The following is a 27,131-nucleotide window of genomic DNA, read 5'->3' on the forward strand; positions in this document are numbered from 1 at the left end:
ATACAAGTGAAATCTTCCACCGGAGGAAAAGATTGGTGAAATAATTACTTTAGAACTGTAGCACATTGTGGCTTGCAAGTGGAGTTTTATTTTAAATACAGTTAACTGAATGGCAGATTCTATAGCAATGAAAGCTGCAAGAAAACCTAATACCATACAAGCAAAATACGTTTAGTCTTAGGCTTGAGCCTTGCAATTTTAACATTTTCTTCATAGACCCTTCTGAAAACGTGAATCTCTGTACCCAACCAATGATTTGTGCATGGAACTTAAAACTGGCAGGTTTGCATTCAAGAATAGGTACTGGGGAGTAATGATCACTCAGTTGTGAGTGACAACAAATATTGCTTAAATAACTGAAAGTACACCTCTTTAACAATGGTATAACCTTTACTTCATCACTCATTTCCCCCTTATTACTTTAACATTAGCATATATATATATATTTTTTTTTTCTTCATACCATTTGTGCTAACTCTTTACTCAATCTATCAATGTTTTTCAATTTATATCCAAAGATTGGGATCTCAACTGTGTGAGAGCAAAACCGTACCCCAAAATGAAGACACCCCAAAATGTACTCCGTTTGGTTATCCCACAGTTTACTGGATTAAACCTCAATTTCATGAGGCAATGTGTCCCCTTTTAATCAAACCTTGTAGAACATCAAATTAACAGAATCGAAAAGCTCATTCAGTAATGGAGCCCACTCAGTATTGGAGTTCTAGATTAATAATAGTTGAAGGATTATATTATGAGAATTTCAAATAAGCAATACAGAGTAAACGCCATGAAAGCTTTCTGATGCAAATCTATACAGAGTATGTAAAATCGGGAAATCTTCTAAGTCCCAGAGGACAGCAAAATCAAAAAGAAATTGTACAGCATCCCTTGTAGAATATGAAAGGCTTCTGGTTCACCATCAATATCATGGGATTCTTATACACAATTATTGCATAGGACAACAACACTGCTAACTCATTGTGGTGTGAGGGAAAGTATACTTTCTTTAGGAAATCGAAACAAAAGAATGAGGCATGAGATTCTCTTAACACATAAACAGCATCCCACTTCATTGAATAATTATTCAATATCCTCTACGCTAATGTCATTAAAATATGTTTGAACAAATATAAAACATTTGCCAATAAGACCGTCATTGAATGAACAGGACCAGTAGAGGAACAGACAATCTAGACACTTGTTGCAATCTTACATCCTCACCATAAAAAATTAAACACTAACTAGACAACTATTACAGTGGAAATAAACTAAAAACAAAGCTTGACTTTGCTCGGAGAAGCCTATGAAGAGGATGTGCACAGGATGGGGGAAACAGGAGTGAATGACAGAGATCGCATCCTTCTTGTCCAGTATGGCATTTTACACGGAAAAGAGGTCTAATTCAAACACATAATTAAACACACTTCTGTATATCATAAGAAATTCGTTTGAATTTCAATTTTGTTAATTCAGTCTATATATGTAAAATCATATGTAAACTGTCATAGTAATCATCGGGATTTATAGCACAAAATACAAACCTGAAAAACACTTCTACATCTACTGAATTGAATACCTAACCTGCGCACCCTTGAAATTCACTCCAGACATTGTGGTATTAAAGTCACTGCTGAAGATCAGATCATCTAATGGGCACCTACTAACAACTTTCTTTAGAAGGTTTTCAGACTCTGTTCAGGATATCTTTCCTGGTCTCTTGAATGCTCAAGAGATAATCACATACAGAAAAACTCCGAAAATAATCCTCATTCAATGCCCCATATTCATGGATTAGTACAATTTTGTACTATTCAAAAATAAATGGGTGTAGTTTGTTTTTTAATTAAGGAACATGCCCTTGCTATTCCAAATTGCAATGAGCAGCAGCATATACCAGCTGATAGAGAGGAATTAGGACAAACTACTTTAGTGATATTGCCTAGCTTAGTTCTAGCCCTACATTCTCTGCAACTACTACAGCATTACATACAATTCAGTGAGGACCAGAAAAATCATCTAAAAAGAATGCCAAAACTTTAAAATATTACAAAAAACCAAGCACAGGCACTCCTATTCTGATGCACTACTCACATACTAATCGGTGCATCATAAAATGCCCAGCCCAGTTTGTTATCAAAGTTTTCAAAATAGCATAAACGTAATCAGGAGAGGGCTGGGTGTCTAGAATGAAGGAGGGAGATAAACAACTGAGAGAATCGAAATCACCATGAAGTCTTTCCTTACTTTGATGCAATGGCTCTCCTTCCTCCTCAACTGAACCAGGAATCGATTCCACAGCCACAAAAATGCGGAGCAGGTGTGACTGCTTAACCCCTTGCGCGGTAACGGTTTTCCCGCTGTGTGCTGGGTTTTTCGAAAACCCGCGTTACATGACGAGCTCAGCTCGTCATCAGCATACGAGCGCCGTAGCTGATGACGAGCTCGAAGGGGTTAAACCAAACTTGCTGGTTTCAAATTCAATATTTATGGGAAGATTCAGCAAGTGAATGTGGCTTAGAAAGGCATCAATCCAAGGCCAAGTTGCTACTTTAAAGATCTCATGGGTCCATGCCTCTGGAAAGCTGCAGATGCTGCTTTAAATGTTGTGGAATGAGCAAGACGTTGAGGAGGAGGATGCGCATCTTTCAAGTTTAAAGCTTATAATATGCAGACTACCCAACTGGAAATATTGCCATTCACTGCTTTGTTACCTCTGAGGAAAACCACCGTGAGGTTAAAGCACCTTCACTCCGCAGGCTGTCACAACGCGGTCCTTAAAATCCAACACCTTCCCTAAAGTCCGCGCAGACTGGAGTTGGAATAGTCAATTTTACTATTCCAACATCCAGCGCCCCCCCCTCGGCTAGTCGTTGTAACGACTTGCGGAGTAATGGTATGCGTTGTCAAAACACGGTCGTTGTTACGACCGCGTTGTGACAGCATGTGGGATAATGATATGCGGAGTGAAGAGGCATATTCCACCGTGGGTGATACTAGTTTTCTGACATTCTAAATAGACACTCTTTCCAAGTAAAAATTAAGAGTCCTAAAATTATCCCGGTTGTGATGTGTTTCCTCAGCCAAGAAAAGGGAAGATCGCGGAGGGAAAACCACATTTAGGATAAAATCCATTCAACACACAAAGAATAAAAGAGGTATGTTCTCGCACCACAAGGTGTAGTGGAAAATCAAGCATATGTATTTAGAGGGGAGAGAGCGAACTTCACAAGTCCTACTAGTAGATGTGATAACAACTAGGTTAAGGTCGCAAATGTACTATGAATCCAAACGGTATGGCATTTACGCCTGCTGGGATGGCAAGGGCACTGGGAGAAAGACCATCACAATATCTGCCACACACAAGGAAGAAACCGCCTTTCAGCCTATTATGTTAGCCAGCAATATTAGAGATAATGGTTACAGGAATTAGGACAATTGAATCAACTAGAAAGATCATAATATAAAGACATAATCAAAAGAGACAGGTAAAGGTTCAAGAGCCCATAGACAGAAATTAAGACCCATACTGACACCGAGAAAATACATTCTAAGTGACACACATAAGCCTTATGCCTTTTGGCAAGCTAGTCAAACGAAACAAGAGTCTCTCACTTCGTTTTAAAAGGCAACACTTTTGGGTCTACGTTACAACAAGCCCAAGAAATAACTTTTGCCAGACTCCAACTTTAAAAAGAGTTTTCATTTAATCTACATAGGTAAAAAGAAAACCTGTGAAAAGAATGGCCTTCCATGGAGCTTGATAACTCTAGTGCCTTACTCAAAAACAGAGGAAGTAGTGCATTAGAAAATCCTATTACACTTCCAAACCATTATCAAACGCTACATAAGAAGGTGCTAGAGAAGCACAATCCTTTTGAAGAAGAACTTAAGACTAATAAACAACCAGAACTACAAATAGACTTATCGCATTCTTCAACAGGATCGAAAGCTTCAAATCCAAACCACACGGACATTGAAAACGACTCTGGGTTAGAAACATCACCAACTTCACCAAAAAGCTCAGCTCCAGAGATAATCAAGAACCTGCACTAAGAAGTCAAAAAGGCAAGCACAAACCATGGAGTGGAGTCAAAGGTAAAGGGGAAGAGGATTGTAAATAAAGTAAAGAATGTTTGAAAATTCAAGCAAATTCAGACAGAAATCCAGAAGAGACACGAAGTCTCCGAAATCATTCAGAATAATTAGATATACATACGTCTTGAAGAATTAATGTAATAAATACAGATGACAAACTGCACACTATTAAGGAAACAAATAGTCAGGAATAGCAGTTGCAAAATTGAGAAAGAAACAAAACAAATGTAAATCTAGAAAGAAGGCCTATAAGACAGATTTTGTGATTTGTTGGTATACTTGAATCTGGGTACTCACATACCTTTTAAAAATTATTTGGAATTGCTTATTAAAGAGAACATTCTAAAACTAACAAGAGACGAAACAGAGCTCACCATCACCAGATCTCACTGTGTACCACTCAAACAGTAGAGTTCCTCAACGAACAATTTGCAATATTTTATAGACCTTAGCATTAAAAAGCCTATACTTTTCAAAGCAAGAATGCCAGATTATTTGAGACTGCAGTAGACCATAAAGTTAGGGTATTGCAAGACATGTCATTAGAATCTGCTCAAATGAGCAAAGAAATGCGTGCCACAGTACAAGAATTTAAGAACTGAAAAATACCAACACAAGTCATCCAACAATAAAAATTACGAGTTCTATGGCAAGAAAATGTTACTGCCTTAGCCTGGAGAAGCCATGAAACTACCCAAAATGCTAAATGATAGAGTAACTTATGATAGCAGAAAGCACAAATGAGTTGGTAATTTAAGTAGGCAGAGGTAGTGAGAACACAAAACCTTCCCCAGTCAATTGAAAATGGCTCACAGCCATCTACCCTTGGAATGCCCACTAGGTACCTGACCCATTTTTCATCATTTATATGCCCACTCCCAAGCACAGCAGTACCTGTCAGTCACAACTGCACCCACCTGGCGATTATCTGCAATATGCCCCATTCCTCATGCTGCAAATATTGATTTGCCAGACCAACAAATAGCCATGCTCAGCCAAGGATTTCTAGGGGCCCAGAATGGATTGTGCATATTGACACCAGCACACATCCTTATGCCTTCACGGATGGTCGGCCATCAGACTGTCGGATTCAACTGTATCTGGGAAAATAAATCTCTGTAGCTGGAAGAGCCACTGAGGAATGGGATTGGAAAACTCTATACACTGACCCCTTGAGTGCCGGGGTGTTTGGGGCACTCTGAATCTAGAGGTTTATGTAGGTGCATACACATACACACCAGTACACGTTTTAATGACATTTATATATATCAAAGGGACAGCTAAGGAGTTTGGAAGTCAGCGGGTAAAGACACAATAAAAGTACCAAAGAAAACATCTGCACGACAGGAATTGTGTTCAGTTTACTAATTTGTGTCCATCTGTACGAGAGCATGGAATGGACTGATAATAAAGGAACTGCATGGCAAGCGTGTTAAAGTGCAAGGCTCAGTGAATAGGTAGATCTCTAGAGGGCTTCCAAACTTTAACATTTATTTTGTATTGTGGGAAATGTCCTTTGTATTGTGCAGAATTACGAAGAAAACTACAGTCTGAAGGATGAGGAGTGGGTTTATGCTCTTTCTGAACTTAGCAAACGGTTCACTAGAACCCATAGCATTTTCAATAGGTAGGGCACAAAGAATGAGAGATATGCAGTGATCTGGCACTTGATGTTAACCCATGTACACTGCCTTGATAAATGTTCTTCTGGATCCCCAGAGCTGTAACTACTATCTTCAATAACATTTACTTCATGGTCTCTTTCAAGAGCATGAGAGGTTTGCTCAGGGTAGTGAAGATTTAGTAGATGCTGAATGAACGCATCAAGACAAGTAACAGGCAAATCCTTTTGAAGTTATTCACACTGCAACGTCTCCTACAACTTCTACTCTCCTAAAACTAGCCTGGGACTTGAGGGTAGATTAAGAATTTCAGTACAGATGAATGATACCTGGCAAATGCCTAGAGCAGAAATTACATTCCTTTCCATGCAGCATTAGTGGAGTAACTGTAGGGTAATGCATCTGCCATGTTGCTGGTATAAGAACCAGACACAGTGCCATAAAGATTGTGCGCCAAATGTGCCCTTTGCACCATATATGTAGCTTGATGTGGAAGAACAGAAAAATAGGTAAAAGTATAACACTTAACTAAGAGGAGGAAATACATGTTTTTCAGTACGGCTGTTCGGACTTGCACAAATGACTATGGTAGATGTCACTGTACATGAGACACTTACCTTAATGTCTCTTGTTGCTTTTAAACCACAACCTTCCCCTGGAAATTCAACCAATTCGAAACCTTCTGTAGAAGCACCATTCACGCTTGCCCAATTCATTAGATCAGGAAAATAGTCTTCCCTCTTTCCATCGAACACAACTGATAAACCTGGAAAGTGTAGAATAATATGAATGTGATGTTAAACACTATGATAATGGCATTTTCCTCAGAATGGCAAGTTGAACTAACTTTTGTGGTACGAGCCCTGGCCTTCACATTCACCCACCTGAAATGAAGAAGCACAGTTGGGACCAAATAATCTGCATTAAAATAAAAGATGATATTCTGAAACTTGTCCAACAAATTGTAATATGCCTTGATGCCCGTTGGGCTAAGTCGCCATTTATAAGATGGCTTTCATTTCATAATAACCATAAAGTCTTTGCAATACCTCACCTCACTCCCAACAATAATCTATTCTCTTTATTAGCTGCAATGATTTTTTATACACCTTTGCCGCTTATAGTTGTAGGGAATGCACATACGCTTGTTTAACAACACAACACTTTTATATAGAGAAATAACCATGTACCCAATCAATCACATCACTTTATGAGGTCTACCCAAGGCAGTCTTTGTAAAGCTATAAAGTGATGAAAATGAAAATTAAAATGTTGCACATGGGGAGGAGCTTCGCGCACAACCAAGATGGCCACGTGAGCACAGAGCTCCAGAGACCCTCGCAACCGCCCACGTCTATCCTGAAAATTATCCCGATTACATTGCGGGTTATTGAAGACGAGCCATAGCGGAGGCGAACACCGTTGTCCAAATTTGAATCGGACTTCGGGAACCGGAATTACAACGATTTGAATATTGGGGCCTGCCCCTCGGAGATGCCCGGAGCTCGAGTTAGTTCAGTGCCCGGTCAGTAGTTGAACAACAACGGCATGAAGAGACACTGACTTGTACTTTCTTTTTTTTTCAGAACCAATTTTTATTGATAAATCAAATATGATTGCAAGATATCCACAGTCCTCCGAACACCAGAGGGGCTGTGAGCATAAAATAAGAAAGAAAAACCTAGCAATCAATACAGTAAGCAGGATCAGCGTTGTACTTTAAACTACCCATATCCCCCCAACCCCGGAATGCCACCCCCTCCCGGGTCCCACCTTAGCCCTGTTCTCGACGGTCACCTTGATCCAAGCTAATTAGTTAATGCAAACGTTCTAGTACAGTCGCACCCTCACCCTGGTTCTCAGGACAATATGTCTCAGTTGCATCCTGTCGCAGCGGCGGCTCCAGCCAGAGCCCCCTGTAGTCCGCCCACCTCTTCCAGATTTTATAGTGCTTTCTAGGGCAGCCGCGGGTTTCAAACACTGGACGCTCCAGCCCCATGTAGTAGACCAAGCCCCGTTTCCATACCTCTATCGGGGGAGACCTAGGGTCCTTCCAGGCGCAGGCCACTTCTCTCTTGGCCACCGTAAGACCCAGGAGTAATATGTGTCTTTTGTATATGTTACCACCCACCTGTTCCAGGGCATGCAGGAGGCCCAGCTGCGATGTACGCGGGAGCCGCCAACCCAGTACCTCATCCAGGCAGTCCCATACATGCCTCCAGTACCTCTCCAGTGCCCCACAAGACCACACAGTATGAAGGAACATGCCCACTTCCCTGCCACACCTCAGACAATCGGGGGAGGCAATCAATCCGGCTCGTCACAGCCTCTCTCTCGTGTAGTAAGCCCTGTGCAGGTATTTAAACTGGATAAAGCGCAGCCGTACGGCTATTGACTTGTACTTTGACTTTCGTTTTCGATGCTCCAGTCTGATCCTATCTGAGAAAGGAACTGCAACTAACAGAAGCTATTTGATTGCTCAACGATCATAAGGCGATATCCTGACTGCGCACATTGGGCCTGCACTGACTGTGCCCTCCCGGTGCGGCCACTTTCTCTCGAGATACGCCACTTTGGAGGGCCTCCTTGTCTGTGATGGCGACCAGACCTGATGGCGACAAGCAAAAATCCAAGACCACTAGGCGAGGTGGCTACACCCAAACAAATAATATGGAATGATATGCCCACTCTAAAGGATCCCCTGGTGGTCCGAGCAGATCACTAGATGATACTAAAGAGGGCCCGGCCTCGACGGCAGAATTGACTTTACAAGACGTCATGGGCGCCCTTGATGGGATGAAGGCGTCCATCGGCCAGCAATTTGAGACTCTCGCCCACAGGCTGGACACAGTTTCGATCGATGTCAATTTGATCCGTACGGATTTATCAAAAACTAATGAAAAAGGTCAAATCTTTAGATCTGAAAACTTCCAGCTTAACGGGTGATGTGTCCGACTTGCAGACAGAGGTCCGCAACCTGCGGACCTCGAACGATCTTTTTGCGCCTCGGTTTGAGGACTTTGAAGGAAGGGCCCGGCGTAACAACGTTCGCATTATTGGGGTCCCGGAAAAATCAGAGGATCCGGCAGCCGCTTTGTTTGTGGAAGATCTCATCACCAAACACCTCTCTCCTAAGGGTCTGAGCAAGTTTTTCGCAGTTAAACGAGCCCACAGAGTACCGGGTGGTAAACCGAAGCTGGGTGCCCCGCCAAGACCTCTCATCGCCAGAATCTTCAATTTCCGGGATAGAGACGCTATCCTGCAGGCCTCACGGATGAGTGGTCCTACTAAATTTGAAAATACCACTTTAAGTTTCTACCCGGACTTTACACAGGCAGTCCAAAAGCAAAGACTTTGATTTATGGGCGTGAAACGGCGACAGAGAGATGGAACTGAAATATGCAATGTTATTTCCAGCCAGGCTGTGCGTGGAATAAGAGGAACGAACATATTTTTTTGACCTCCCGGATATGGCAGGAGAATGGCTCGACACTTTGCCACACCAACGTGGCCGGGAGGAACATTCTGGAGGAGCGGAAGGCGGCAAGACGGAGCAGGAATAGGAGTCTGGTTTCCGGTCCCTGAACTTTACTGATAACCCTGACCATGGTTCGATGACTTTTACAGTATGACTTGATGCGTCCTACCCGGGAGGGGCGGGGCGATGGGTTGACTCTCTTCCTCCCCGGGGGTTTCTTTTTGTAGACTAGTTTGATATTAGGGCGACAGGCACACTGCAAGTTGGGGTGGATATTTAGTCTTATGCAGGGGTGCAGGGTGGGGGGAGTTGTAACGGGTTTCAGGTTTGAGTGTGCAGTCGACAACGTTTGCTGACCTGGGGCGACTGGTATTGGGACTTTCTGGGGGAACTCTGGTCATGAGCAGAGATTTTAACTCAGTTGTCTCTGGTAGAGAGGATCGTCTCCCACCCAGGGACCTCACCGGGACAGAGAATTGGCTTAGTGGCTTTGTAGATACGCTACGGTTGGTGGATTGTTGGAGACTGCTGCACCCTGCCCAGACTCAATACACTTTCCACTCGGGGGCACACGGTAGCCTTTCTAGGATTCATTATATTTTGAAGCCAGCTGCACAGGCCACCTCCGTAACTGAGGTTCGTCACTTAGCACGGGGAATAGCCGACCACTCTCCACTATGGCTTCAGATAGACTCACGTGTGGGCTCGGAGGGGCCGATAACCCCAATTTATCTGTGGTATCTCCGTAACCCTAAGACTCGCGCGGAATTGGTCAAATCTCTTGACCAGTATTTTGTTGAGAGCCTGGGATCAGTGTCTTCTACAGTATCGCTCTGGGAGGCCTTTAAGACGGTCATTCGAGGTCAGGCGTTATCGTTGATTGCTGGTGCGAAGAAGAGTAGAAACGAGGAGGTGGTCAGGCTTGAGACAGATCACCGAGCTGGAGCGTGAGCTGGAATCGGGCGTCACCCGTGAGAAGATACATATTATGCGACTTAAACAGCTTGACTACAGGGCGTTGGTTACGGATGCCACGAAAGTTATGGGCAGGGAGCAACAGGGTCGGTTGTATGATGTCAGAGATAAAGCCAGCAAATTGATTGCATGGTTGGATAAAAAAGAAAGGGCTAGTCGTGTGGTTCCTGTGATTGAGAGAGTGAATGGTGCGTGTGTGACTGAACCCGAGGAGATCGTCCAGAGTTTTGCGGAACATCTCCGGGAAGTGTATTCCCCGTATCTGAAAGGCCGGAGGAACACTCCCATTTATTGTTGCGCGACATTGCATTGCCCTGCTTATCTGATTCTGATAGAGAGTCACTAGATGCCGTAATAACCGCGGAAGAGGTGGCTCTCGCTATCCGCTCTGTTTGTTCGGGAAAGGCGATGGGTCCTAACGGACTCCCCATTGAACTTTATAAACTGCGCCCCGATAAAATTCGTGATATGTTCTTGGAATCGCGAGATGGTGGCTCCCTTCCCCGTGATCAGCGTCTTGCGACCATAGTGGTGATTCATAAGGAAGGGAAGCCCAAGGACCGCTGCGCCTCTTATAGGCCAATATCACTGCTTAATGCGGAACCCAAGATTCTCACTAAGTTGTTAGCCAATCGTGTAATAAAGGTGATCAGTGATTTGATTCATCCGGATCAGTCCGGTTTCATCCCGCATCGGAATACGGCCCTGAATTTGCGACGTTTGCATGGTGTTCTCACGAGGGATTCGTCATTGCGTGAGCCGGCCATCTTGGCCTCTTTGGATGCCACGATGGCTTTCGATACGATTGAGTGGCCATATTTGTGGGCTGTACTCGCTAAGTTTGGTTTTGGTCCTGGCTTTATTAGCTGGGTCAAGCTTCTCTATGAAGACCCGTTGGCGCAGGTGGTGGTGAATGCTCAGGTCTCTGAGCCCTTTGTTCTCAGAAGGGGCACAAGATAGGGTTGTCCATTATCTCCGCTCTTGTTTGCTCTTGCCCTTGAGCCCCTTGAAGCCTGGATTAGATGGGAACAGTCGATGAAGGGTATACAGTGGGCCCCAGACCTCGAAGATCGTATTTCGCTTTACGTGGACGATATATTGTTGTATCTGACTTCTCCCCGGAAGTCGTTAATTGTTCTGTTTGATGTCCTCACCTCCTTTGGTAGGAACTCGGGTCTAGTCATTAATTGGACTAAGTCTTACCTATACGTCCTCTCGGGCGATGTCCCTCTATAACCGCGTGATTGTCCCATCCAGGTTACACAGACAGGTTTTAAGTATCTTTAAGTATCTCAGGGTTTATGTATCATTGAACCCGGCTGCCCGATATGAACAGAACTTGCTCCCGCCGCTGACCCGGCTTAAGCTGCATGTGGCGCGCTGGCGCAAGCTGCCGCTTTCGCCGCTTGGCCGTGCAGCGCTCTTTAAGATGATGTCATTGCCGCGCATTCTGTATGCTCTTCAGAACACCTTTGATGTAATTCCCGCAAGTTATTTTCGGACTATTGAGGGTCTCCAGAGGAAGTTGATCTAGGATGGGCGTTCGCGTATCGCTCTCGCCAAGTTGACGTTTCCATGGTACGACTGTGGTATCGCTCTCCCTGACATCAAACGGTATTATTGGGCGTCTCAACTGGGGGCCATTAATCATGGCATGTATGGTCCCGGATTAAACCCTGCGTTTGCCGTGGACAGGTGGCTGTTGCCGGGGGGCGATTATTATAGAGCGCTTTATTCTAGACTGGATAGAGGGAAGCTCTCCGGGCAAACTAAGATTGCTGTACAGGTTTGGTACTTTGCAAATAATGCTATGGGATGGAAGGATCGACTTACTCGTGCGACCCCACTTTTTGCTTCCGAGAAGCTGAGTAACTTATGGAGAACGAAAGGATTTGAGAAATGGGATATGATCGGTATCAGTAAGGTAGGTGACCTATGGGAAAAAGGCAAGTTTAAAACCTTTCAGGAATTAAGGGTTGAGTTTAACATTAGTGACAGAGAATATTTCCGATACGCTCAGGTCCATCATGCCCTGCATTCGGTTCTTACTGATGGTGTGGAGATTCCGGAATCCTCTCCACTTGAGGATAGGATACTAGCAGGGCACGAGTCGGGGTACCACGCGGGTGGACGGCATCCCACCACTTATTTCCGAGGGTTTTTCAGGGTGGACGCCGTCCACCCTGCTAAATCAAAACCGCGTCCACCATTAAAAAAACGGGAGCGCGGCGCGCACAAAGTAAATAAAGTATTTCCGGTTGGGCGAGTGGCTGGCTGAATCCTGAAGTTACCAAGCACGCCGGTGGTCACCACGCCCCTGCCATTTGTCCGTAATTTGAACCGGGCACAGCTTGCCCCCACCTCCCTTCTTGACTCCGATGCTGTATGAAAGCTCAGACCCCCAGCAGCACTGTAGAGGCACAGCGGGATGGCAAGCCTCACACCTCCAGCCCTTGATGAGCTGTTAAGAGGTGCTTGAAGGTGACAGAGGGGGGGAGGCAGCTTCGGAGCAGGAGGCATCCATTCACACGCAAACAACCCTGAATGCGTCTTGTATCTGCTATTTAGAGGGGGGCTCACACATTCCATTTCTACCCAGGGCCCCAAACATCCTAGACTCGGCCAGATTACACCCCAGATTACACCGAGGCAGCACCTGCTTCTCTTCACCGAGCTTAATTACGGTCACTAATTTGTAAGCAAACCTCGGTTCTTCCAACATGCATAATGTAATACAATAAAGAAATGGCACAATCGCACCCACACTGATGAACAAAGTATGGAGGACAATCAGTTCCATCAGTTCTCTCGGAGTATCTCCTGTAAGTACTGTACATCACAATGGGGGATGGCATTTTGGACAGAGAGCCTGTCTACTCGTTATCTTTTGCAGGAGGGGGCGAGAAGCCCAATATGATACTAGAATACTGCATGCCCACCCCTGTGCCCACCCTGGTGGATCACGTTCCCTCTCCTGTGATGACTCCTGCTCCTGTCCCCCCATGTTGTGGCTCCAGTCCACCCCCCACAGTGATGGCTCCTGTCCCCCCATGTTGTGGCTCCTGTCCACCCCCGCCTGTGATGGCTCCTGTCCACCCCCGCCTGTGATGGCTCTTGTCCCCCCCTGCGGTGGATCCTGTCTCCGCTTTGGGTGGCTTCTGTCCCAGTCCTGGAACGGCCCCTGCAGCGAGGGTGAAGTTCTTGATGGGCCTCTTCTCAAAAGGGCTCAGCTCAAAATGAATATGGAAAGGTGGGCGCGTAAGTAAGTGAAGGGATGTGTGAATGGCTGGATGAATTAGTGAAAGGGTGAATGGATGAATGAAAGATTGAATAAATGGATAATGAGAGAGGATAGATGGATTGATGAGTGAGGGGAAGGATGGAGAGAAAATGTAAATAGCTGGATATAGGGGTGGAAGGGTAGCTGGATGATTGATGAGGGGAAAGATGGATGAGGGGAAGGATGAGGGATGGAGGGGAAGGATGGATGAGGGGAAGGATAAATGGATGAGGGGAAGGATGGATGGATGGAGGGGAAGGATGGATGGATGAAGGGCAGGATAAATGGATGGGATGGGTGAGGGGAAGGATGGATGAAAGGAAGGATGGATGAGGGGAAGGATGAAGGATGGATGGATGAGGGGCAGGATAAATGGATGGGATGGATAGATGGGTGAGGGGAAGGATGATGGATGAGGAGAAGGATGGATGGATGAGGGGCAGGATAAATGGATGGGATGGATGGGTGAGGGGAAGGATGGATGAAAGGAAGGATGGATGCATGACGGGAAAGGATGGATGCATGACGGGAAAGGATGGATGCATGACGGGAAAGGATGGATGCATGACGGGAAAGGATGGATGCATGACGGGAAAGGATGGATGATGAGGGGAAGGATGGATGGATGGATGATGAGGGGAAGGATGGATGGATGGATGGATGATGAGGGGGTGGGTGAAAGGATGGATGATGAGGGGAAGGGTGGATGGATGGATGATGAGGGGATGGATGGATGGATGGATGATGAGGGAATGGATGGATGATGAGGGGGTGGGTGAAAGGATGGATGGATGATGAGGGGAAAGGATGGATGGGTGATGAGGGAAAAGGATGGATGGATGATGAGGGGAAGGATGGATGATGAGGGAAAAGGATGGATGGATGATGAGGGAAAAGGATGGATGATGAGGGAAAAGGATGGATGGGTGATGAGGGGGAAGGATAAATGGATGATGAGGGGATGGATGGATGGATGGATGATGAGGGGAAGGACAGATGGATGGATGGATGGATGATGGGTGGGTGAAACTATGGATGGATGGAGAGTGGGTGAAGGGATGGATGGATGGGGGGGTGAAAGGATGGATGGAGAGTGGTGAAGGGATGGATGGATGGATAAGTGGGTGGGTGAAAGGATGGATGGATGGATGGATGATGAGTGGGTGGGTGAAAGGATGGATGGATGGATGGATAATGAGTGGGTGGGTGAAAGGATGGATGGATGAGTGGGTGGGTGGATGGTGGATGGGTGAAAGGGTGGATCAGTGGATTGGATGGTGGGTGGGTGAAAGGATGGATGAGTGGGTGTGTGGATGGTGGGTGGATGATGGGGGGGGGTAGGTGGATGAGTGAAATGATGGATGGATTGATAAGTGCAAGGGTGAATGAATGGACATATGAGTGAAAGGGTTGGTGCAAGTATGGATGAGTGAGTGAAAGGGAGGGTAGATGGACAAAAGGATGAATAGATGTGTGAAGGAGTGAAATGATAGATGGATGAGTGATAGGGGCAATGGATGGATTCATGAGTGGATGAGCAGATGGATGGATGGGTGGGTGGATGGATGGATGGATGGATGGAAGGAAGGCTAAGTGAAAGGTTCGATGGAGAGAGAAAGGGAGGATGGATGGATGACTAAAAGAGTGGATGGGTGAAAGGATTAGTCAGTGAAAGGATGGCTGGATTGGTGAAAGGGTAAATGGCTGAATGGATGAGTGAATGGATGGATGGGATGAAGAGTGGAAGGATAAGTGTACAGATGGATAGGGTGGATGGATGGATGGATAATGGAGGATGTGTGAAAGGATGGATGAGGGGATGGATGAAGGGATGGATGAGTGAAATGATAGATGGAAGGATACATGATGGATAGGTTTGCAAATGGTTGAATACTTTTGGAAATGGCTGGGCTTACTTATATACTATTGTGCGACCTCTGATGTGTCTGTAAAACGTAACTATTGTCCTGAAGTTTTGTCCTGAATTTTGACCTCCTGTCCAGAATTTGTGTCCTGAATTTTGACCCTTTGTCCTGAATTTTTACACTCACCATCCTGAATTTGCACCAATGCCAGTTGGTCACCCTAATTCTAATAAAATAAATAAATCTAGCCACAGCTAGAGAGAGGCAGCTGAGACAATGGGGAGATAACATATAACACTCATCGATAGAATAACGTGAATATGGAGCCCTAATGTGTGTAATAGTCATTGTCGAGTGTGGGAAGCAGCCTCTCTGGGAACCTGTAATGTATACAAAATCTTGCAGTCAAACTTTCCTGTAGCGTTTTGAAAATGTGTTCATGTCACCTTCGCCAAACTTCATCCACATTTGGGCTGCTAATTCCTCCAGGCAGGGACCTTAAGTCACAGGCTTAAGTACCAAGCAGCTTCAATTGTTAAATCTTGCATTAAATGCAAATGATAGATCTGCCTTACATGTGATGCACTTCCTGTTGTGATGTCACTTCCTGTCGTGATGTCACTTCCTGTCGTGATGTCACTTCCTGTGACCACGCCTACCTTGGAGAGTCCCCCCACTTCTTTTTTTAGGACTTGTGCCCTGGATACTAGATGGTTATTTGCCAGATAGTACTATCTATTTGATCTATAAAAAACTGATCAATGGTAGGACTGACCTGTTAGTGCTCCTCCGCGAGGTGTGGACCCGAGACGGTCTTGAATTAGATGATGAGGACTGGCAATCTGCGATCTCTTCTCCCAAGGAGGTCGCGATTCCGGCCCGTTTCCGGTTTGTGCAACTTAAAATCCTGCATAGAGTGTATGTGGAAAGGGGCGACCATTCGGTCCCCCCGAACGTATGGTCGAGTACCACGATCCCCCCGGGAAGCCATCTTGGGCAGGAGGCGAGTCCCGGCTGGTATGCCCGAAGCGGCGTAGCCGGGGCGCGCCTTTTTCCCGCCCTGGAGTGGGCTGGCCTAGACACTGACGCAGCCGGGCCACGCCCTCGGGGCAGGCCGGGGCGGGTTTACGCCCGCCCTGAAGACGGATAAAAGGAGCAACAAGCCAAGGAAGCATCCTCTTGTTCCTGTGCTCTGAAGCTGCACCACCTCGCTGCACGTGAGCTCGAGACGGAACGAAGAGCCAATTTTGAGCGTTGTAATCTTTCTTGTTTGTTTTTCAGATACTCTATCGGGAGAATGCCGAAGAAGGTTGGAAAGCGAATGACTACTGACCAGATGCTGCGTGTTCTCATGAAAGAGATGACCGAGTTAAAGAAGCGGGTGGCGGAGAATGAGGGGGAAGGGGGCCCGAAACGTCCTCTGGCGGGAGCAGCTCCAGGAGGAAAAGGCAAGAGGCCCAGACGGGGAGCAGCTGGGGGAGACAACCCACTTCCCTGTCCCCCACTCGAAACCCCGCTTGAGGCTCCAACTCCCGTGCCGGAAGAAGGAAATCCGATTCCCGTAGTGGTCACCCCTGTGTCCGGGGAGGATATGCCGCCCGAGCTGGCAGCTCAATTAGCAGCGTGGTTGGGTAAAGGTAACAAGGGCGCCACGGCTGACGACGCGCAGGTGCTGATGAGGCGGCTGCGGGAAACAAGGGAAGCGACGGCGGCACCATCGCCATCAGTTCCAGCCGCAGATACAGCTTCAGGTTCAGGTAAGCGGCCTTTGCCAATTGCGAGGGATGAGTCAGCACCCTCTCGGCGGGAAAAATTGGGTCAACATGTCCCTCTGGCAATTAAGGAGAAGATATAAGCAGGGGAATATGTGAACATCTTCTCTTTGTTAACCGATCATTATGAAATGGAGCATGTTAAAAGCCAGAAAGAGCTCATGCACCCAAGTGTTTGGCGCGCAAAGATGGCCGCCTTTAAGGTAAATGAAAACATTGGTAATTGGGGCAAGGCATGGGGGGTTTTTACATCCATCTTGGGAGAACGTAGGCCAGAATTGCTGCCCGAATTGCCGATTTATCAGTCACGGATCATGGGGTACTCTGTATCTCACGAGGGCAATCATTGGTTTTGTTACGACAATGTCTTCAGAAAAGCGAAAGAGCATGATAAAAACTTAACTTGGGACTGTTATGATTCTGTGTCTTGGTCCAAAATGGAGGACTCCGGTATGTTAAAAGTGCCATTGATAGGAAGTAGCGTTGGGGAATCCTCCCGCCATTACGCGGGGACGCCCTTTCGGTCAGGCACAAGTAACGACAATCACTCGAGGCCAGCCGGCAACGCAAACAAAAAAGGGGTTTGTTGGAACTTTAACAGGGGGAAGTGTACGAGGCCCCAGGGGTCATGCAAATTTAGGCACGAATGTGGGGGGTGTGGTCAATCATCCCACCCTGAGTCCATGTGCAGAGCCAAAACGGGTGATAACGGGGGTAGAGGAGGCGCCAAACAGGTCTAACATAGTCCGAGGGGCGCCTTTACCTACCCCGATTGATACCTTGGCAATGATTCCCTGGCTCAACGAATACCCGGATCACGCTTCCGCTGGGGTGTTGCGCAACGGTTTTTCATATGGTTTCCGCATCCCAGTGGGAGAGTTTCAGGGTAGACCACAATGTAAAAATCAGATATCGGTCCAACAACATACGACCGTGGTACAGGAAAAAATCAGGAAGGAGGTGGCTCGAGGTCGAGTCGCCAGTCCATTTAATGTGCCACCAGTGGCTAACTTTGTTTGTTCCCCTTTAGGGGTGGTCCCCAAGAAGGACCCGGGTGAGTTTCGGCTGATACATAATTTATCAGCCCCACGTGGTCTTTCAGTGAACGATGCGATAGACCCGGAAGTGTGTTCGGTGCGGTACGCATCCTTCGATGAGGCAGTAGCCATGTTGAATCGCCTGGGGCCCGGTGCGCTGATGGCAAAATCTGATATCGAATCAGCGTTCCGGTTGCTCCCGGTACATCCTGACGATCAGCGTCTCCTTGGTTTTATGTTTCAGGGTCATTATTACATGGATAAGTGTATGCCGATGGGGTGCTCTATATCTTGTGCCTATTTTGAAAAGTTCGGATGCTTCCTACAATGGGTCTTCACGAGGAAAACGGGGTTTAACAATGTAATGCATTATCTCGATGACTTTTTGTTTCTGGGGGCAGCCGGTGATCCCGAATGTGGACAGGCTTTGACTGAATTTTGTGTTCTGATGAATCAATTTTGCATGCCATTGGCACCAGGTAAGACTGTGGGTCCCTCGACTTGCCTCGAGTTTCTGGGGATCGAGCTGGATTCCGTGGAAGGTTGTTTTCGTTTACCAGGGGACAAAGTGTTAAAATTCAGGGCGTCCCTGCAAATGTGTATAAGTGAGTCTAAAGTTAGGCTACATCAATTACAGCAATTAGTGGGACAGTTGAATTTTGCCCTAAGAGTTATACCGATGGCCCGCCCTTTTTCTCGCTCGATCGCTCAAGCCATGGTCGGCCTGAAGGAAGGTCATCACCGCACTCGGCTCTCGGCAGAGGTTCGCCAGGACATGCGCATTTGGTTGGCATTTCTGGCGGATTTCAATGGCCGAATAGTCTGGAACAAACCGGCCGTGTCCTCCGAGGAGCTGGGGCTGTGGACCGATTCAGCAGGGAGCATTGGTTTTGGTGCCATATTCGGCACTCAGTGGTCGGCACAAAAATGGCCGCAATGGTGGCATGATAATGGTCTGACAAGCAACATTGCTTTCCTAGAACTTTTTCCCATTCTGGTGGCCCTGAGAACTTGGCCCGAGGGGTTCAGTGATCACTCTGTGGTATTCTGGTCTGATAACATGACCGTGGTTGAGTGTATCAATAGCCAGGCAGCACGATGCAAATGGGTCCTGAGATTACTCAAGGAGATTGTGTTATTGTGTATGCAACTGAATGTCCTATTTAAGGCAAAACATGTCCCGGGGGTGATGAACCAGGCGGCTGATGCGCTTTCTCGTTTTCGTATGCAGGCCTTCTGGGGATTTCTGCCCACAGCGGACCCGGTGGCAGCACCCTTTCCCGAAGCTCTCTGGTCTCTCGGTGCCCCGAACTACAGAACCTCGTGGGAGAGAGTTTAGCACCCAGGACGAGGAAGGCATACGAAGGGGCGTTCCGTTCCTATTGGGCCTTTTTGGGGGCAGCTAGAGGGGAGCTTTGGGGCCAGGAGGAGTGGGTAGTGAACTTCCTGCTGTACTTACGTCAGACAGGCAAATCAGTGGCTACGGCCCAGAGGCATCGGGCCGCCATTTCCTTTATGGCTAGGGCTCATGGGATCCAGGACCCGACAGCGTCTTTTGTGGTGCAGAAGGCGCTACGCGGGTGGCAACGCCTTGAGGGTCGCAAAGTAGATGATAGGCGCCCGATAGGTCTGGATAGGTTGGCTTTGTTGTTATCTGTACTTCCTGCAACATGTTCATCCCAGGATTAAGCAGTGTTATTCCGAGCCGCTTTTGTGCTAGCATTTTATGGGGCTATGCGGGTAAGCGAATTAGTGGCAAGGAACAAGCAGGATACCAGGGGAGGACTGTGCCGAGAGCATGTCCAAATCAAGGGCGAGACAATGACTGTCTCATTTGTCAAGTCCAAGACTGATCAGGGTTCAGTGGGGGACTGCATAGTGATACGAAGGATCCCCGGGTCATCCATGTGCCCGGTGAGCTGTGTAGAGGAGTATTTAGCACAGAGGGTGGCATCATGGGGGGGGACATTGTTGAGACACGCTGACACCACCCCACTGACGAGGTTTCAGTTTCAGCGGGTGCTTGCGATGTCGATTACGGCTGCGGGCTTGAACCCGAGCGAGTTTGGGACCCATTCCTTTCGGATAGGGGCCGCCACAGAGGCTACGGCCAGGGGTCTGAATGTTGAACAAATTAAACGTGTGGGGCGTTGGTCCTCCGATTGTTATAAGAGATATGTGCGGTTGCACATGTTGTGAAGCTGTAACGATGTACTCACGCTTCTTGTTTTTGTTTGGTTTCAGTTGCGCAAGCCTACGAGGCGGGGCGGACTATCCAGTCGACCCATCACCTGGCCAGCGGTCATACTTCACCGGCTGTGAGAAAGGAGGTGTGGGTCGTGGGCCACTCATACGTGAGGCGAGCCGCGGACGTATTCAAAGCAGGTGACATGAATCACGTGGCTGGGGAATACGGGTACAGTATGTCCTTATACGGAAAGGGCGGGCTCTGTATTGACCAGTTTCAGTCATTTTTTGAGGGCTTACTAGGGCGGACGAGGTCACCGCCGTCTATAGTCATAGTACATCTTGGGGGCAATGATTTGGTCACCACTGGTAGACGACTTCTTCTTGAGGCGATGCTTTCCACTGTAAGTTGGTTGGCGAGGAGAGTTCCAGGGTGCATGATTGCATGGTCACATATGATCCCACGAAAAGTATGGCGGGGGGCTATTTCTGTTTCTGCTCTGAATCATTCGGTAAGAAAAATTAATAACAAAGTGAGTAGATTATTCCGTTCCAATACACTGCATTCTATTTCGCATGGTTGTATTATTGGCGACAGTATGTATTTGGGGGATGGTGTTCATTTGTCCCGGGCAGGGAACGAGTTACTCATAGGTGACTGTATAGCTTGGCTAAAGACTTTAAGACATGACCTTTAGGTAGGAGTTTTGTGGGGGGTCCGGATAGCCGGTCAACTATCCGGCCTGTGGCGGTAAGGTCATGATCGGTGAGCACTAATTGGTAGATCCCTATGAGTGGGCGTCACCCATTACGGATGGGAGCGCTCGAAGGAGGTGGCCATTGGCCCCTCAACGGGGAAGGCGGTCCCTTCTAAGGATGGGACGCCGAAAGGAAAGGAAAGGCGGTCAAGGCCCCTTCCTGGGTAGGGGGGGCTACAGCCCCCTCCCGGAGAATTTCCCGGGGCCAAGACATCTGCGACGGCAGATGTGGTAAGATGTGTGGGGTTTGGGGGGGGTCTACGCTACCTTCTAGATTCCTCACACGAGTCCTCGGACGACCTTTAAGTGGCGTCGAGTTTATTGGGGCCCCCGTCAAGTCAAGGGAAATTGGTAGTTGCACTCGAGGTACACCTCGGTGCGGTAGCCCCTCACAAGTGGGGGGGATATTTCTGGTTAGGGATCTTGACACCGGTTACGACCTTGCCGTTGGCCCTTAAACGTTAGGATGTACAATTTCAAAATTTCAAGTTAGATGTTTTGTAAGATGTTAGTTCGGCTAGGAGAACCTTTGTATTAGAGACTATGTTAAGGTTAGCCAAACATCGCAATGTGGAAATGAAATTGTACATAATATGAAACTGTTATTTTAATGTTTTAATTTTGTTTCATATTTTAATAAATACGGCCGGGAGGGTCACTCCCTCCCGTCTTCCAAAAGTTCAGATCTGGTTTCGGTTTCCCATCCTTGGGGATTGTGTTGAGAGGGGGTGGCGGGTATCTCGGCCATATGGAAAGGGGCGACCATTCGGTCCCCCCGAACGTATGGTCGAGTACCACGATCCCCCCGGGAAGCCATCTTGGGCGGGAGGCGAGTCCCGGCTGGTATGCCCGAAGCGGCGTAGCCGGGGCGCGCCTTTTTCCCGCCCTGGAGTGGGCTGGCCTAGACACTGACGCAGCCGGGCCACGCCCTCGGGGCAGGCCGGGGCGGGTTTACGCCCGCCCTGAAGACGGATAAAAGGAGCAACAAGCCAAGGAAGCAATCTCTTGTTCCTGTGCTCTGAAGCTGCACCACCTCGCTGCACGTGAGCTCGAGACGGAACGAAGAGCCAATTTTGACCCACCCACCAGCCCCTGAAGACGGCGAATTGTTTTGAATAAAGTTTTGATGTGGTAACTCTTTTTTGCAGGTCGGATTATTATCGTGATAGACATTAAGTATGCAATAAAGATATGGTCAATTGTGATATTATTTTGCAAATAAAGTGATCTTGCTCTAATGTCGATCAGTAGCATGTTTGAGTAAAATTGTTACTTTTGACTGTCTTTTGAGTCATTTAGTCATTTGGTTAGAATTATTTTTAGCTTAGAACTGTCGTATTTATTTTGGTCGGGCGGTAAGGTCATGATCGGTGAGCACTAATTGGTAGAACCCTATGAGTGGGCGTCACCCATTACGGATGGGAGCGCTCGAAGGAGGTGGCCATTGGCCCCTCAACGGGGAAGGCGGTCCCTTCTAAGGATGGGACGCCGAAAGGAAAGGAAAGGCGGTCAAGGCCCCTTCCTGGGTAGGGGGGGCTACAGCCCCCGAGAATTTCCCGGGGCCAAGACATCTGCGACGGCAGATGTGGTAAGATGTGTGGGGTTTGGGGGGGGGTCTACGCTACCTTCTAGATTCCTCACACGAGTCCTCGGACGACCTTTAAGTGGCGTCGAGTTTATTGGGGCCCCCGTCAAGTCAAGGGAAATTGGTAGTTGCACTCGAGGTACACCTCGGTGCGGTAGCCCCTCACAAGTGGGGGGGATATTTCTGGTTAGGGATCTTGACACCGGTTACGACCTTGCCGTTGGCCCTTAAACGTTAGGATGTACAATTTCAAAATTTCAAGTTAGATGTTTTGTAGGATGTTAGTTCGGCTAGGAGAACCTTTGTATTAGAGACTATGTTAAGGTTAGCCAAACATCGCAATGTGGAAATGAAATTGTACATAATATGAAACTGTTATTTTAATGTTTTAATTTTGTTTCATATTTTAATAAATACGGCCGGGAGGGTCACTCCCTCCCGTCTTCCAAAAGTTCAGATCTGGTTTCGGTTTCCCATCCTTGGGGATTGTGTTGAGAGGGGGTGGCGGGTATCTCGGCCATATGACTGGCCCACGCTTGATTAGAATGGGTTATTTAGAGGATGGTCTTTGTAAGCGTGGTTGTGGGCTGCTAGGGACGTTTCTACATATAATCTGGGAGTGTCCTGCAGTAGCCGCCTTCTGGGCTGGGGTACACAATAAGATGTAGGAGGCTACTGGTATTGATTTGCGTCCCGAGACTAGACGTTGTCTCCTGAATGTCTGGGAACCGACTGACTATAATGTTGCACAGACGCAGTGGGCAACCCTGGGAAATATGGTGGCTAAAAGAGACATAGCGCAGCTGTGGGGATCCCAGAGGCCACCCACGGTCGAGGCTTGGATGGAAAACATGGATTGGTGCATGTTTAGGGAGAATACGGTCTATGTGGCGAGGGGGAAGCCCAGGAAATGGGGCAAGATATGGGGTTATTGGAACACTTACCGGGGAGATATTTGCACTCCTCCTCTTGTGGATATACCTGAAGTTCCACTTTCTCCCTGATCTTCCATTCCTCGTAAGGTAATAAATGTAATCGGTTTTGTACTCGTTTCTCCCCTGCTCCCATCCCCCTAATATGATTTGTATACTTTGTTGTATGATAATTATTACTCCTTCCACATTCGGACTGATATCCTATTGTACTGTATCTATTGCCTTGTTGTTTTGTACTTTCAATAAAAAGATTCACAAAAAAAAAAAATGTTGCACATACGGAAAAGCTACTTACCAGTGGTTCTGAAACAAAAACTTCCTTATTCATAAATTTAGGATAATTACCCACACCGCAATGCAGGATCCTGGAAAATATTTCAAATGATTCTCATTTTCTCCTGTTTACCATGCTAACACAGAACTAAGGATACTCGGACAACAAAACAGGTTTCTAAGCCATTACTTTTTTTAAACTGAGAACTTGCAGAAAGTTTGGCTCAAAGATAGCTATTTTAGAACACCTTGCCAAACCTCAGAAAACAAAGAGGGAGGGAGTGTTACTTATAAAACTGATTTGATATTCTTGCTGAAGTAATCTACTCCTCCATCAAGGGACCCTCAACAGATGTATATGCTTAGAATTGCAAGGGAATACTACAAATATTGAGAAGGACAGCAAATGGAGTATAAAAACCGATCTAGAGATCTGAAGAAGGTCTCTTCCACTTTGCAATAAGCCTGATCAGAAACAAAGGAATAGTGTAAATAGAAAAGAGCCTCCAGGAATCCACAAATTGAAATAATGTATGGGGATGTATTCCCGTATGTGCCAACAGGAAACTCTATGGTTTAGAAACACCCTCTTCACCAACACTCTCACTCACTAACACGTTTACTCACTGACACACACCAATTCTAGTACAGCCCACTTATCTCTCAGCATCTCATCACAATATATTCTCACCATCACTTTCCACATCAAATCACACTCTCCCTAATACTCACCCACTCTAATACATCCTCACCAACATAACATCAGCCCAACACTCACGTTCAACCCAATACAATTTCTTTCAGGTTCTTCACTGCTACCCAAAAATGATGGTTGGGCTGCAGAAACTCTGATCATCAGTACAATGGATGCCCTAAATACTTCTCTCCGGAACTGACCAACATGCATATTGATGAACATCCTTTGTGTATGATGGGCATCCTTGCTGATCCCAGCATAGAGGGTGTTTACGAAGCCCAACATGACGAGGGTGTGAATGGCATTTTTTCTGGTGTTGCTTGGGAGCTATCCGAAGATCTTCAGATGCATTTTCAGGATGTGGAAGCAGGATTAAGCAACAGCGTGGACTTGTGCAGTCAAGTCCAGTTTGCTGCCGATGATGATTCAAAGGTTCCTGGCATGGGTGCTGAGTGTGAGTGCAGGGTAGAGTTCGGTCAGACACCAGCTGCAGTACAATGGCGAGGTGTTCTTGCCGAAGATCACTACTTCTGTCTTTCCAGTGTTGAGCTTGAAACAGTTGGCTTACAACCAGTTATCTACTTTTGGCATGCAGGTGGTTAACTTTGGGCATGCAGGTGGTTAACTTGTTTGCTGCGTTGGGAGTCTTGCACAAGTTGTAAAGTATGAGTTGCGCGTAGGTGACGATGGTGATGTTTTGAGTGCAGAGTGATAATATATGCATTTCAGATGGGTCTAAGAGATGAGCCATTAGGCACTCCACAAATACGTTTGCAGGCATCCAAGGAGTAAGGTGTGAGGGTGACAGCTTGTGTGCTATCCATTAAGGTGCAGATCCAGGAAAGAACGGGTCCTTTGATAGATACCAATTTCGCTCACGAATCAGATGAGGATGGGGGTGTGAGACCGTGTGAAATGTGGCAGAGAGGACCAGGAGAATGAGGACTGCTGTGTCTTTTCTATCAAGGATCATGCAGATGTTGTCCGTAGCACTTAGAGACCGTGTGAAATGTGGCAGAGAGGACCAGGAGAATGAGGACTGCTGTGTCTTTTCTATCAAGGATCATGCAGATGTTGTCCGTAGCACTTAGAAGTGTTATTTCTGTACTGTGGTTTGCCTGGAATCCGGACTGCATGGCATCAAGAAGCTGGCCGTTGCTGAGGTGGTCGGGCATCGGCTGATTAGTTTCTCTAAGACCTTGGCCAGGTATGTTTAGGAGGGCGATGCGCCTCTGAGGTTGTAAAGTATGGCTGGCTCAGAGGATTGTTTCTTGAGCAGGGGCATGATGGTGATGTGGGTGATGTGTTTACAGGTGTCCAGGAATGTTTGCAGTCGATGAAGTTGTTAAGGATGGGTGTTGGTGTTTCGCTGACGGGTAGGAGTCCTTTGGTGAAGGTGTAGTTAGGCCAATGCTCAGGTGGGGACCCCGAGTGCATGGTCTTCATAGTAGCCGCAGTTTTGGCAGTGGTGATGGCAGGCCATGAGGTCAGGGTTACATTTTTGACCGGGATTCAGAGTTGAATTGCGACAGTGACCGGATCCAGTTGAGGGTCAACGTGGCCATATATGGATGTTATATTATTAGAGAATAATTCCAAGAGCTTTTTGCAAAGGTCAAATGAAAGTTAATGTTGCTGGAGGCGCAGTGTTCTCTTTGATGATGGCAAAGATTTCATTGACGCTGTTTGTGTCTATGACGTCTACAAAAGCTGTGTGCTTGGTGTCCCGTATCGGCTAGTGGTAATAGCTTATGGTGGATTTGACTAGGTCTTTATCCATGGTGTCTTGACTTGTTCTCCATATGTTCTCCAGTATTTTGCAGTGGAATTTCATCAGCCTGTTTTGCTCTGTGTACTATCTAGCCTGTAGGTGGGCTCTTGCCGTTGAGTTGCCCTTGAATGGAGCCAGTGTGTTGGTGCATGCAGTGATCCAGCTGTTCAGGTTTTCAACGGCTTTCGGCACGTTTTTTGGGGATTCGAGGTATATTGTGAGCATTCCCGGCTTTATCAGGGCCATCTCTGGTATGTGATGGAATAGCATTACTTTCTTTACTTTATATAGCAACAGCATTTTGACAAGAACTGTTGTACACAGCAACAGGAATAAAGTACATCTGGTCATTAAAAGTTTGGGTGGCAACTTAAAATGGTGGAACACAACTATCGTTGAGTAACTCATACAAATGTGTATGGCACAAGAACAATTAATTAAAATAACCTGATTTTTGAGGATCAAACATCAAAGCAACCAAGTTAAGAAGTTAATTACTTACCTGTACCTTTAGTTCTCAAGCTTTTGGTAGCTTTCATATATTCAGATGCTTGAATCATTCCCCGTCACCAGGCTAGGAATCCCCAGTAACTTCAACAGTCAAGTGTGATAAAATGCTTAGGACTCCAAAACAGTGATTCTTTAGTAGCACATTCACCTAATTTGAAACAATCCAAACTTCAGGGAATGAAGTAGAATTCCTGAACTCTCTACTACCACTAGAGGCCACCATAACTCAGAATTTCGTTGCACAAGTATGCAAAAGTACGAGGGAGGGTTGCATGTGAATATAACACA

At 46.7% G+C, this 27,131-nt stretch overlaps 1 protein-coding gene across 2 annotated transcripts in view; it reads right to left on the bottom strand.

Moving 5' to 3' along the window:
- SETD3 (SET domain containing 3, actin N3(tau)-histidine methyltransferase) overlaps positions 1-27,131 on the bottom strand; it is a 510,073-nt gene that overhangs the window by 335,370 nt on the left and 147,572 nt on the right. For both annotated transcript variants that reach the window (XM_086937753.1, XM_086937754.1), the window contains exon 4: positions 6,338-6,486. In XM_086937753.1, coding sequence (XP_086793879.1) covers positions 6,338-6,486 — 149 coding nt within the window. The remainder of the gene's footprint in view (positions 1-6,337; positions 6,487-27,131) is intronic.

The sequence above is a fragment of the Lissotriton vulgaris genome, chromosome 9 (genome assembly GCF_964263255.1).
Source record: "Lissotriton vulgaris chromosome 9, aLisVul1.2, whole genome shotgun sequence".
NCBI lineage: Eukaryota > Metazoa > Chordata > Amphibia > Caudata > Salamandridae > Lissotriton > Lissotriton vulgaris.